The sequence below is a fragment of the Sardina pilchardus genome, chromosome 9, assembly GCF_963854185.1.
Source record: "Sardina pilchardus chromosome 9, fSarPil1.1, whole genome shotgun sequence".
In the NCBI taxonomy this organism is placed as follows: domain Eukaryota; kingdom Metazoa; phylum Chordata; class Actinopteri; order Clupeiformes; family Clupeidae; genus Sardina; species Sardina pilchardus.
The window spans coordinates 19,625,969-19,638,632 of record NC_085002.1 but is presented as its reverse complement, the minus strand read 5'-3'; the positions used below and the strand labels follow the sequence as shown (position 1 = coordinate 19,638,632).

The 12,664-nt window shown below is 42.0% G+C and overlaps 2 protein-coding genes across 2 annotated transcripts; both read right to left on the bottom strand.

The window, feature by feature from the left end:
• Positions 1-1,706: 1,706 nt before the first annotated feature.
• Positions 1,707-6,710, bottom strand: wdr82 (WD repeat domain 82). The gene is made up of 9 exons (XM_062546215.1): positions 6,349-6,710; positions 5,538-5,635; positions 5,002-5,068; positions 4,802-4,901; positions 4,419-4,535; positions 4,089-4,244; positions 3,888-3,957; positions 3,607-3,749; positions 1,707-2,006 (listed from the first exon to the last, which is right to left on the bottom strand). The coding sequence occupies exons 1-9, from the start codon at positions 6,507-6,509 to the stop codon at positions 1,977-1,979; spliced, it is 942 nt and encodes a 313-aa protein (XP_062402199.1). The 5' UTR covers positions 6,510-6,710; the 3' UTR covers positions 1,707-1,976.
• Positions 6,711-8,200: 1,490 nt separating this feature from the next.
• On the bottom strand, positions 8,201-12,621 carry si:ch73-15b2.5 (rho guanine nucleotide exchange factor 19). The gene is made up of 13 exons (XM_062545054.1): positions 12,321-12,621; positions 11,985-12,158; positions 11,789-11,853; positions 11,445-11,710; positions 11,097-11,257; positions 10,318-10,470; positions 9,828-9,957; positions 9,661-9,735; positions 9,363-9,455; positions 9,029-9,183; positions 8,607-8,771; positions 8,398-8,474; positions 8,201-8,311 (listed from the first exon to the last, which is right to left on the bottom strand). Exons 1-12 carry the CDS (start codon positions 12,482-12,484, stop codon positions 8,429-8,431), a joined length of 1,647 nt encoding a protein of 548 aa, XP_062401038.1. The 5' UTR covers positions 12,485-12,621; the 3' UTR covers positions 8,201-8,311; positions 8,398-8,428.
• Positions 12,622-12,664: the final 43 nt, after the last annotated feature.

The following is a 12,664-nucleotide window of genomic DNA, read 5'->3' as shown; positions in this document are numbered from 1 at the left end:
GAGAATTGCCATAGCAAATCCATTTGCTTTTGGCGATATAACAATGTCAACAACCTCTGAATTGAAAAGAAATGTGTATGGCCAGACACAGTAAGGTCATATTCACACCTTTCTAATAGTGTGCTGTTTAATATTTCCCCATAGATTTGATTCCCTTCTTTAGAGTTATTGAGGACATAATATATTTTTGATTGAATGACCTCCACACATCTTTGTGTCTGTGACATCAGTGGACTATGTTCTGTGGCTTACTCAGTGCATAAATAAATAGCAAAGCCAAAAGTCCCTGACTAAAGTACTGACTTCATTTCAATAAATGAAGCACACAAACATCACCAGACCCTTTGAAGAAAAAGAGAAATTAGTAGACTGTATGTATGCATGCCAGAGTAGAGAAATTGATACTTCAAAAAAGTGTCATCGCCCGACAGCTCCCTGTAGGCCGATCCATATAGGCAGTGGAAACGTGTGTGTGTGTGTGTGTGTGTGTGTGTGTGTGTGTGTGAGAGAGTGACATCACTGAGACACCCTCTGTGCTGATTGCTGGCAGGTGTGTAATCGATGCCAGCGAGGAGCTGAGCAGAAGAGTGGACGAACGATGACTTAGCAGCTTGACTCATGGCCTCTTGCTGCAGCACACTTGCCAAGCTCCTCTCTGACAGCACTGATAACGTGGCACGTGCCTCTTTCAGCGGAGGGTCACAGTCTGTCCTATTCAAGCACTAAGTTATCAGTCTTTGGTATGTTAATAAATTGTTGGACCAAAGGCTTGACCATGTAATCTTCACAAATGTGCAAAGCTCATACATACACATGGTTTAATGCATTATATTCTCAGAATAATCTCTGAAATGTGTTGTTCAGCTCTTCACAAGCTCCTCGGAGTACAATAGATGCTATGCATCAGGGCAATACTGTGTGTCAGTTGAATAATGAATGCTCACTAGATTGAATTCTCTGTATAAGCACAATAAATAATGAAAGAGGGGAGCCGGGACTCAGAAGGGACATTTTATCCTGCTATAGCGAGTGCACTTCCACTGTTGGTTTGAGGTGATGGTGATGGTGTCTGGCTCAGACCTGGGGAGTCAGGCTTAATAATGCAGGACCACACTGGTGTCATCGGGCACAAGTCAAACACTGTCTGCCTATGGGGCAGCTACTCATGGACATTGCCAATACATTCACCTCAAAATGCATCCACTGATGGCATACAAAATCATTACAGCAGGCCTGATAGAGTTCAGACGTGGTGCCTGAATTCAGGCTTGAGGTCGGCCATGTACAATGTTCAGAAAGGCTATTCTCTATATTGTCTTAGCGGAGGGGACCTGCAAGGCTGACCAAAAGGTTGAATATAACTGACAGTATAAAGGTGGGTTATATTTGAGGACGGCTCTTGTGAAGTACAGTAGTTGCCATAAAGGTATTCTCAAAATTGGGAAACTCAGCAGTAACAGTGAATTCAGTCCATTGTGTTTGGTACAGCTGGATGAACTTATACACCATCAATAATTACAGTGGAAGTACACAAAATGACAGCCATGGTTGCTGTATGGAAATGAAAGGACCTCCTTTACATGTTAAAGTGACTCTCTGATGTGGGTATCTTCTGCAAAATGAGATCCTTCAATGAACACATCTGTTTTCTTTACATGTTCTGCTGAAAACTGTCACCTGAACAAATGATGTTACTTGCAACAGGATGGATTTAATAAATCTGAAACACATTCAGATTAAATGATTTATTGATAACAATATAAAAAGGAACATAATCAAAACATCAAACAACATATGAATCTCCTGATGATAACCTATTTACACACTTAAGCGAGTAATCCTTAAGTCCAACTGAGAATTGCAATTCGGGGCTGAAGAAGCCACATGAACACTGCCCCCTCTTGTCTTGGAGTGGAACATCCTGTATTCAGCCATTGTATGGTGGCACTCGTCCTCCTTCGCAGTCTGAACTGCTGTTAATCGTCAATGGTTGGTAACCAGAAAGCCTGCAGGAAGAGGACACAGACCTTCAGACAGATCCCACATAGGCCCAATCCCAATGTCAGCCCTAAAGACTAGAACTAAGGACTCACAGACTTAATTGATTTCAGGTGCTAAGTGAGTGAGTGTGTGAGGCCACATGGGCTCAGATAGGTATTTTGGGATTGGGACAGCACTTCACGAGATCACATGTACCTTGGCGATGTTTACTAACAAAGACGTTGCTAACATTTGCACCATGCACGTGTGTTGTTCACCTTCATTTCCGGATTTTTCTATGATCTCCGCGGTAAACGTCACAACACTTTGAACTTTGGGTAATTCCCTTAGGTTAAGTCTGCACCGATGCAGACTCACGGAAAGGGCTCGGTAAGTGTGTACTCAAACCCTTCCGCCCGTTGTAATTTGACATTGGGACAGCCCTAAGCCCTTACGAATTTCGCGAGAACGCGCACCAAAGTCCGTGAGTTCGTGAGTCCGGACATTGGGATTGGGCCATTGAAGCTTTTATGAGCCAAGAGGACCCCTCAGCTTAAAAGTAGACTGTGGTAATAGAGATACCCAAGTATGGGAATAGTTGCAGTTTAAATTAAAACAAAGAGCAACTTCAAATTGTTGTCTCTGAGTTTCTAATTCAAAGACAGACTGAGCTGTTCAGGCTTTCCTTGCTACTCTATACAATTCAACAAAAGATGGTTACGGTTAGATGGAATATGTGCTACCTTGAAATGGATGACATTAATTGCTGTTCAATGAGGTTTAAGTCACTGATTAAAATGTATCATAATAGTCTGAATAAACATTCCATGTGTGAGATAACTGAAGTCTTGAGTCATTTGAAATGTTTTAAGTATCTCACTATACAGCCACCCTCAGCGAAATCTCTCTCCTCTTCTTATGAGTTCAAGATATCCCCTTTTAAAAGGCAGTCCTTGCTAGCTTTGCATTAGTGCTTGATCTAAGGGGAGGAAGTCAGCCTCTGAACTCTACAGCACCTTGAGACAAAGTCGCAATGCAATAATAGGCTGATAATTCTCTTTCCGGGTCCAACAGCTTTCAGAACTGCTCGTTTTTCTCCAAAGACAGTAAAATAAATGTACCCCCCCCCCCCCCACACACACACACACTTTTCAGAGAAGCCTGAAAATAGCAGTTCTACTAATACAACAGTATGTTCTGCAGAGGCCTGGATGTTGCTTTTGATTATATCATCTGGCTGCAGCTACAGTAATCACTCTGTTAAAGTAAGTTAAGCAATGTAAATGTTTTACCCTCACTAAAACGGAAGTGATGGTGACAAGGTTTACAAGTTCTGAAAACCGGCTGGCTGCACTAGTAAATGTATTTTGAGGAATAAATTGTTGGGCCCATAACGTTGGACTGAATTGACGCTGAATAAACGGTCAATTATATTCAACACAATTAACATCATACAAAGATTCTACTATACTGAGCATGCACATACACCGCATCAGTACTTGGGTGGTTTGTATATTTTGTAATTGTCAAGAACGCCATTATTCAGAAATGGATTTCTATGTAAAGGAAGCAGATATACTATAAAAAACACATTAATGTGAGCATGCAAGAGAACGTGAATCTCACCATGTTGGAGCAGGCACTGGCAAAGGTCATGAACTTGGGGTTAAATTGTAGACAGGTGACCGGTCCTGTGTGTTTGCCATCCAGCAAAGCCACCTTCATCCCACTCTCTGCATTCCAAACGTGGATCTTACCGTCCTCAGAGCCTGAAAGGTAAGCATGGAAAGGAAACCACTCACTGCTGGTGTTCTTCAACTCTCACCATATTTTCCACTGCGCTTATCGGTAAAGCACTGGGCCACCAAGTGGCGCTACACATCAATAGATTGCAATTGGTGACTCACCGATCATAATAAACTGAGAGTCCGGTGTAAACGAAGCCTCCAGAATCACCCCTTTGCTGTTGTTGTAGCCCTATAGAAGCGAAATCAAATGAACATCAATCCAAACACTATAAAGATGGAATTTATAAATAATTAAGTATATTCATAATAAGATGCATGTATGTAGAATTTTTTGGCAGGAATACAATTTTCGTCCCTTACCCCAAAAGAATGAAGAACAGCCCCCTTGAAGGCATCCAGGAGGCGCAGTGTTCCCCCATTGGTGGAAACCAGGATCAGTTTCCCGTCGTTACTAAACTTCAGGCCGGTCCACTCACACGTGCGTTCATAAGGCAACTTAAAAGTGGCAAACGGACCCTGCAGGACAAGAGGACTTAGTTGTGAAAACCTTCACAATAAGACGATTTGGTGAGTCGATCACTGCCAGTAGTATTCAATGCTTTATCTTTTCTTTTTTTTCATCTCTAGTCCCTGGATGCACCTCGTCAGGCTATGCCTGACCCCACTATAAGTCTCTGCAATCATCCTCACCTTGTCAAATGAGCGCAAGTCATAAAGCTTCACCATCTCGGAGTTGACCCCTGCTGCGAAGATCAGCCCCTCTGGGTCGAAGGAACACACCGGCTTTCCCTGTAGGTGCATGAGGCCCTGTGGGTGAGGAGAGGAGGGTCAGAACACTCACATCACTATGAGAAGGCAGATGTTTCAACAAGAAAGAAATGTGCCATTTACCAAATACTACAAGGTCAGATTATCATCTAAACACTGGGACGTTTTTTTTAACCAAAAAAAAAGAAGAAAACAAAGCATGTGCGTATCACTGCATTCCCAATTCTCTGAAGTCACATTACTTGGTGGCAGAACATCCTCGAATCAATGAAAAGATCTGCCAGTCTGGACTGTGACCGACTCACCTGACAGTTTGGGGAGCGGAGGTCCCAGAGTCTAATTGTTTTGTCCAGCGAGCCAGAAATGAAGGTATCATCCACAGGTGACATGGAGAGCGCCACCACCCTGAAAAGCCCCGCCAGAAGAAGAGAGACCCTAAGATTCACAATCCACTCTGATTACATATACGCCATGGATTCCAGTTAGTCATCTGGTGAGTCCTTACCTTTTGTTGTGTCCAGGAAAGTACCGAATGTACTTGTTGTCGTGTAGAGAAAGGTACCGAATAGTGTCTGCAACAAGATAATGGTGTTCAACATGTAACAGGCCAAAAACACTAAGTATAACAACCAGCACCACAAACTAGGGCAGCATAAACTATTGACATCCACAGTGCACAAAAAGCATCATCTGGACGGCATGGTGGCGTCTGCAGAAGCACACAGAGCAGGGGACGATGACAAGGCTCCACCCTGGGCAAGGCAGAAGCATGTACAGTTAGCTCCAGTAAAGGGCGGAATCACAGACCCTCAAACTGTACAAACAACTACCTCAGACCAGGGTGGGCACGGATGGGCTTCCAACCAAGGCAACAACAGCACACCTTTGTAAGACCAGACTCACTCCACCATCAACACTGCATGAAAAGGCATACTCCAGAAGCACTTCTCTACTACACACATGGGAAACATCAGATGACATACCCTTGAGAAGTCAGCAGCAATGACATATTCTTGAAAAATGGCCAAGACGTTGACATACCATCAATTTTGTTGGAGCTGTAGACAACTGTGTTGGCTGCATGTGTGTATCTGATGAGGTCCACTCCATACTTCTTGCTGTACAGGGTTCGCTTTGGTCTAAGTCACAGAGACAACAGTGAACATCATCAGTGACTCAAGCAGATACAAACACTCCAAGTCCGTACAGTCAATGAAATCACCATTAATAATCATATGGGTAAAGTAACGTCACTGTATTTATCACAAGTAAAACGTTAACGTTAGGGCATATCCCATGCCAGTATTCGTTCTAAAGAGGGCAGCTATATTTTCTGGACACCAGTAAATTGTGAGAAATGTCAAAATCTACTCCATGGGATGCTTTGGGCCATACGTTTGGTTATGGAGAGAGGCGTGGCAGCTATGTTACCAATGGTCACCACTGCGTCGCGTCCTGAGAAAATCCTCGTGCTGCTCACGGGAAATGTTAATTTGAATAGCTAGCCTGCTAGCCAGTTAGCTAGCTAGCTTTACGCTCATGAGCTAGCTGGTCCAGCTAAGGAACACGTCAAAACACACCCAATTCAATAACGTTAGCCTGTTAGATAATAGAATAACACTTGTTGACCAAACATACACTAATTGCAAAGAGTGTGGGTCGAATTTCATCCAGTCCAGGGTGTTTAGGGTCAGACACATGAACGGTTACGGCAGCTTACTAGCTAGCAATCTTACCCGCCAGCTGGAAACCTCAGCTAACGTTTACTAGCTCGGTAGGTCGGTAACGTTAGCCATCACGCCAATCTCTCTGATTATGATTTACAACACAATGTAGCTCAAATCTCCCTTACTTTCCCTCCTGGCAGTCATATAAGACTATCGAGTCATCGTCGCTGCTTGATATCACCGTCTCGCCATTCGAACTGAAGTCAAAACAGTTGATTTTGTCCGAATTCTCTCGAAACACCTTAGCTACCCTGAAACTCCGCAACACATTGTCCGTGAGCTTCATGTCCTTTGTGCCTGTTAGGGCCCAGGCCTCCCTATTTGTCTTACAATTTTAAGGATGCCAGGAACAGTTATACAATTATTGTATTATTTTTAGAAACTGAGTGTTTTAATGGTGCAGCGCTGGAGAACAGATGATTCAGGCAACACCAAAACGCGCCTTTGATTGTCCGCGTTAGCTACCGCTACAGAAGAGACGGCAGACGAAGCACATAAATACAGTACTGTGAAGTCAGCGACAACTTCCGGTTCAATGGCAAGCAGAACAGTCAAAATAAGAGTCCTATAGAGTCAGTTTCCCAACCCCACTAGGAATAACTTCAAATCTTACAATTCAATATAAACGATATATTTTCTAAAGCATATACCCTAGATGTGATGTAGCACGAGTTTGAACATGTCCAGCCTCCTCAAAACGTGTAGGCTACATAGGTGAATCATTTGTACAGCTGATACATTTTGGACTGTATGGTGAAGGGACAACCATTTAACAGTGTAACTCTCAACCCTCAAAGAGGGTTGAAGCAGAGTGGCTATAGTAATCAAGGATATTTACTAACCTCTAAATTTGACATGATTCAAATCTCTACAATACTATATCTAATGGTTAATAAAATCATATAGTATGTAATCAGTAAGTAGGCTACTGTACGTGTCTGGGATCTGTCCATGTCAGACATGGGTGAATCTGTGTCAAATCAAATAAGGTTGTTGCTGCACCGTTTCAGATTTTGTTCAGACCTAGTCTACAGTAGGCCTATATCAAGAATGGGTCCAAAAACCAAGGCCTGTCAAATATATCTGCTCAAATCTATGAAATGTCTATAAATGTCTATCCTATTTTCAGCCCTTGGAATTGAAAAAATCACATTGTCTGGTAAACAATGTTTGGGTATTGATATAAGGAACATTGGCAGATCAAGCTAAGGTGGGTGAATGACCCACATATGAGACTATGATTAACATAAAACAATGAAGCCATCGTATGGTGTAATGCATAATCTGTAATACAATCAAAAAGGGTTCAGAAATAATTTCCCATGTAAATTGTGAAAATTCACTGATTAACAGGGCATCCTTACTTATTGGGCTGATATAGGTTGAGCTTGTTGATAGGAAACGTCAAAACCATCGATGGCTTTGGGAAACGTGTCCAGAACAAGATTTCCGGTCACTAAGAATTCTAATCAGAATAAAAGTCCTAAAACATTCACATTGACCTGTTTAGGTCCTGTTTTGGTTTGAAAATGTTTTACATTAAACATTTCCACATAAACCTGAAAAATCCACTGTTTTGATGTGTTAATGTCCAAATACATTTAATATCACAAAACTATGTGCACATTGCAATGTCCTTGAAAGAAAATGCTGTTCTTTGGAACAGTAATTTGATGTTCAGTTTTTCACAATTGCAGCAACACTGTTTCTGAAAGCTTCCACCCTTTCGTCAAAAATTGTGATCCCCAAAACCTGACTCTCAAACAACTTCATAAAACCTGATGGTTCCAAAATCAAACATTCACCTCAAAACAGCTTGTGCATCCTTGATATGAGGGTAAATTATGAAATTCCTTGGAGGAAATGTGGATATGAACATATGAATCACCTCTGTAGGTAAAAGGCCACAATAATAGCAAGCCATTTATTTATAATATATTTATAATAAATATAAACGTTAATAAGACAAGCTGCAACTTGTTTCGAAATAGATTTTATTTTATTGTTAATTATGGCTTACAATTTCTTAAAGTAAATACAATTAAAAACAATATTTTGAAGGCACGTCTTGTCAATGCCCACACCACTCTAAAATTGAGAAAATAATATACTGTTTGATGAGAATATTACAGACTTAGAATACAATCAATCCACACAAAGTATCCTCAAGTTACCTTTACTTCAGCACAGCAGTCCTGTGCCTCGTCATCTCTGTAAATTGAGAGCGTTGATCCAAACATCCTTCTCATCTCTGTCCATAAATGATGGTACAATTTTATGCTACATTTTTCATAGCATATTTATTTCAATTAACGTGACGATAGCATTAATTTAGTCCTGGTATATGCCTGAGAAAAGAACACGTTTGAACCAGGCTTGTTACCGTGTGCTTGCCACCAGAATGAGGGCTGTGGCAGTCCCAGTGTGGTTTGGAGTCAAGTGGAGAAGGAAGGATTCTGCTGGAAGGCCCAGGACGTCTGTTTTCAAGTCCTCTGTGTGGACATTGTGAGGCAACAAGGCATAGTCTTGAACACAGAATCGGCCATCCCTAGGATGTAAACAGGAAGGAATACAGCTTCAAAACTAGTTTCCACACTTACTGAGTAGGACCTTGACGGCAATTAAGAGGAAAACGGAGAACGACATGTAAAAATATGCATGAAAAAAAATAAAAATAAAAATCCAGACAACATAAGAGCCAGTAACTGGTAAGACAACGACTTGATCAAATACAACTGAATCCATTTGAATGCATTTCAAATATAAAGTCTAGGCTACTGCTATGACTCAAAGACAAAGTCGTACTTTTGCACGGAGAGGAGCAGCAGGTCACTGAAAAGATGCATATAGACCGCAGAGAAGGACACCACTGAGCCAACGGTTGGACAGCCCCTTACGTCAAGCTGTCTTAGCCGTCCTTCATGGATGAGCAAGCGACCGTGTGTGATCAAAGGGATGGCCTGGGGGAGGAAAAGAGGTTAGAAAATAACTAAAATTAGCATGTTCAGCAAGACATGAGAGTTCAGTAAGACAAGCCAGTAAGCATCTTTCAATATACTAGAACAAAAAAATATCAGGTTGCTTGGGCTATATGCAGAATAATGATAAAATGCAATGTAAGGGAAAAAAATAGGAGAACCTTAATTCGGCCAAAGTCTACAAGTTTCTCCAAGCGCACAAGTTCTTCTGTCTGCTTCATGAACATAACCTTGCGGTTACACTCGTTCACAATCTAAAGAGAGGACAGCAGGTATAAAACAATGCATACATTTTAAATGTGTTCATACATTCACATCATTCATAGCAAATTCTCCCTTTTGGTTGTATAAAAGAAGACTAAAATGCTCATGTGTGACAGATGTGGTAATCAGTCTGCTTCAGACTGTATGTTGTGGTGTGTGTGCTCTGCATATTTGAGCAGAGAACAGCTGTTGTACCTCATGGACAGCAGAAATGGCTTCAGTTAAAGGCCCAAATGATAAAGCCTCTGGGTCGGTCAGCTTCAATATAGCCTGACAGACAGAAGAAAAACAAAAACAAAAACATCATACATCGGTCTTGATTGCAATACAATCACATAGCATGAATAGTTTCTAATCAACACCTGTAAAATGAGCTTAAGTCTGGTGATCCTCTGGAAGGGCAGAACCAGGAAGGACTTGAGGGTCTGTCTCCGACACTGTGGATGCTTCTCCAGTGAGTGCAGCACTGACACAAACCTGGGGTTCTCCTGCCTGTCAAGTGAAGTCAAGTGAACATTCATAATTTCATATATTTATTATTGGGGATTGTCCGACATTAATAGAGAATTATTATGTGGACTGAAATGAGGGAGGCCTGTTAATGTTAATTTCTTCAACTATGGAATTCATACACGGGAGCAGGCTATATGGAATTCTCCCCCTTTCATTCTTCTTGATTATGATTCATTGCTATTGAGCACTATAGTTAGCATGTGTGCGTTAAATACATGTTTTTAACACTGCTGCAGCTAATACACAGGAAATTAGAATAAGGGAAGCAAGAAGAGGACAGAGCATCATTTGTGAACACAATGGCAACAAGAAGAAAGACAAAAAGAGGTTGACACATACATCAATTCGGAGATTAGTGTCTCTTGATACATCATGTTGGTGACATACGGCACATAGACTTGATGCAGTTCCGCCCGATGATGTAAAACAATGTCTCCAAACTGTGTCATCACCACATTCTCTCGGAAATGGCTCTCCAGATCAATCAGAAATCTGTTGAGATCATATCACACAGACATGCCACTCAGGGTACAACAACATCAGGTGGTTATTTGGCTCCATACAAAAGGCCAATTGGTAAAGTAACGTTTTGGAGCTTTATTTTCGGTCACAGACACAACCCAGTCTGGAAATACCATTGTGTTACCATTTAATGCAACAAACAGTAATCAAACAGACCCTGCCTACTCCAGTGAAGCGAGCAAAACTCGATTCTGACCGTCTCTAAAAGTATAACTATTAACACATTTGGCTAATTACCAGAATAGAGATGATCACACAAAGAAAACAAAGAACACACAATAACTTTAGCAGATGGATAATAGAACATCTGGCCTGTAGTTAAAGTTGCTCAAATGTCAGTTCAGGACAGAAACCTATCCAGACCCACACACACTGATTTGTACTTGAATCTGCACTAAACCTGCATTATCTGCTAGGCCTGAATACCCACACAAATATTTGCCAAATGTGCCAAAAAACCAAACTCAAAACCAAATGAAATGCTTTTTTAAAATACTTTTGCCTTCACCCGAATCCTGACCTATATGGGCTTGTTTGGCTTGTGCAGCTATACAGCCTGGTGTAATTGTAAAATAGCATCAGGACACTTTCCATACCTCTGACTAACGCCACAGACCCTGCGGAGGCTAGAGAAGAGGATGTGATGCTCCACAGAAGACAATGTATGCCGGAGCTCCTCCGAGCACTTGAAATGATCCACTGCAACCCTCAGGCTCTTCAGATAGGATGCTTCAGATGTCAGCAGTTCAAACATGATCTTGATGCAAGGACAGAATAAGCAAGGAAGCATAACATATCATTCTTGCCACTGGAATGTCAAGTAACTCTTTTGACTGTTTACGTTTACAATGACCTTGTGTACATATATGAAATATAAACAGAGTAATTGGGTAAATGCTTTTTAAGAAATCATACACCCCCTTGTCTTGCATTTGGTTACTGACCTCCTGCTGCCTGACCTGTGTAGCAGTCAGCACCCCCAGGAGGCCCCGCTCTTTTACTATTGGGAGCTCCTGCCATAATGAGCATGTGGTCTTATCTTGGAGCACAGGAGGAGGGGATGGAGAGGCCGTAGCATGCCTGGGGGAGCTAGGCTGACACTGCAGACCTGGTAGGCACTGGGAGACCACCAGGTCAGCCAGACCAGCCTGGTGTACCCTCTGCAGATCAGCCTTCACAGACGCCACTAGGTAATCCTGATAGAGGGGTACTGCAGTTGAGGTGAGAAGCGTTAGTGCATGGAAACATGTGAGGAAGTAGTCAAAACTATAAACATGGAGGCACTTACAGTTATGGAAATAATTGGTTTCGAAGTACCCTTCAATGGACTTGTCCATATCTCTTGTTAAGTCACTAGAATGAGATAGGAATTTTCGTATCATGTATCCACAGCCATTTGTGGTGGGTGTCAAAGACTTAAAACAATAGACTATGAATAGCATATTGCCACAATCAAATTGTGTTTGGCCACATTCGTCGCTCACCAATTCTCCTCCTTATTCTCCAACTGCTGAGAGGAGACATCCTGACGTGATGTATCGCACGTTGGGTCAGGTATTGTGAACAACTGATGCGGGGTAGAGAGCAAAGCTCCCTTCTTCAAACTCCACGAGGGTGAGACCGCCACAGACTTCAGAGCAGCGCCTATACCAACAGCACTACGGACAAATGTGGTAAGAGTTATAATATTATTAATGTTTTACATTGCACCGTAGGCTACCACCTCTAAAGACGCGTGGCCACTTAGCAACCGAGGTAAATAGTCACTTTTTCAAAGTTGGCAATCTAGGCCTGATTCAACTGCAGAGCAGGTGACTCACCCAAACATTTCAAATATATTCGATTCTCCTTTTTTCACATTAAGGTCAAGGCCCTCCGCAGTTCCCGAAGGAGTGACCTCAGCATTAGTTTCCTCGTTGCAGGTTGAAATGCCAGTTCGACCATGAGATTCTTTGTTTAGGTTATGATATGAAAGTTGATCCATTGAAAGCCTTCGTGGATGCTATCTAGAATATATCTATATACTAAACTACTACTCCGACAGACTTTTAACTTTGGCTAGACTGTTGGCTGGTCTCTGCTATTCAACAAGCCTTCAAACAGTTCGACCTCCTTTCGTTCACCTGTGTAGGCCTGCGTTTAACGTCAGTATCACCTGATAGGT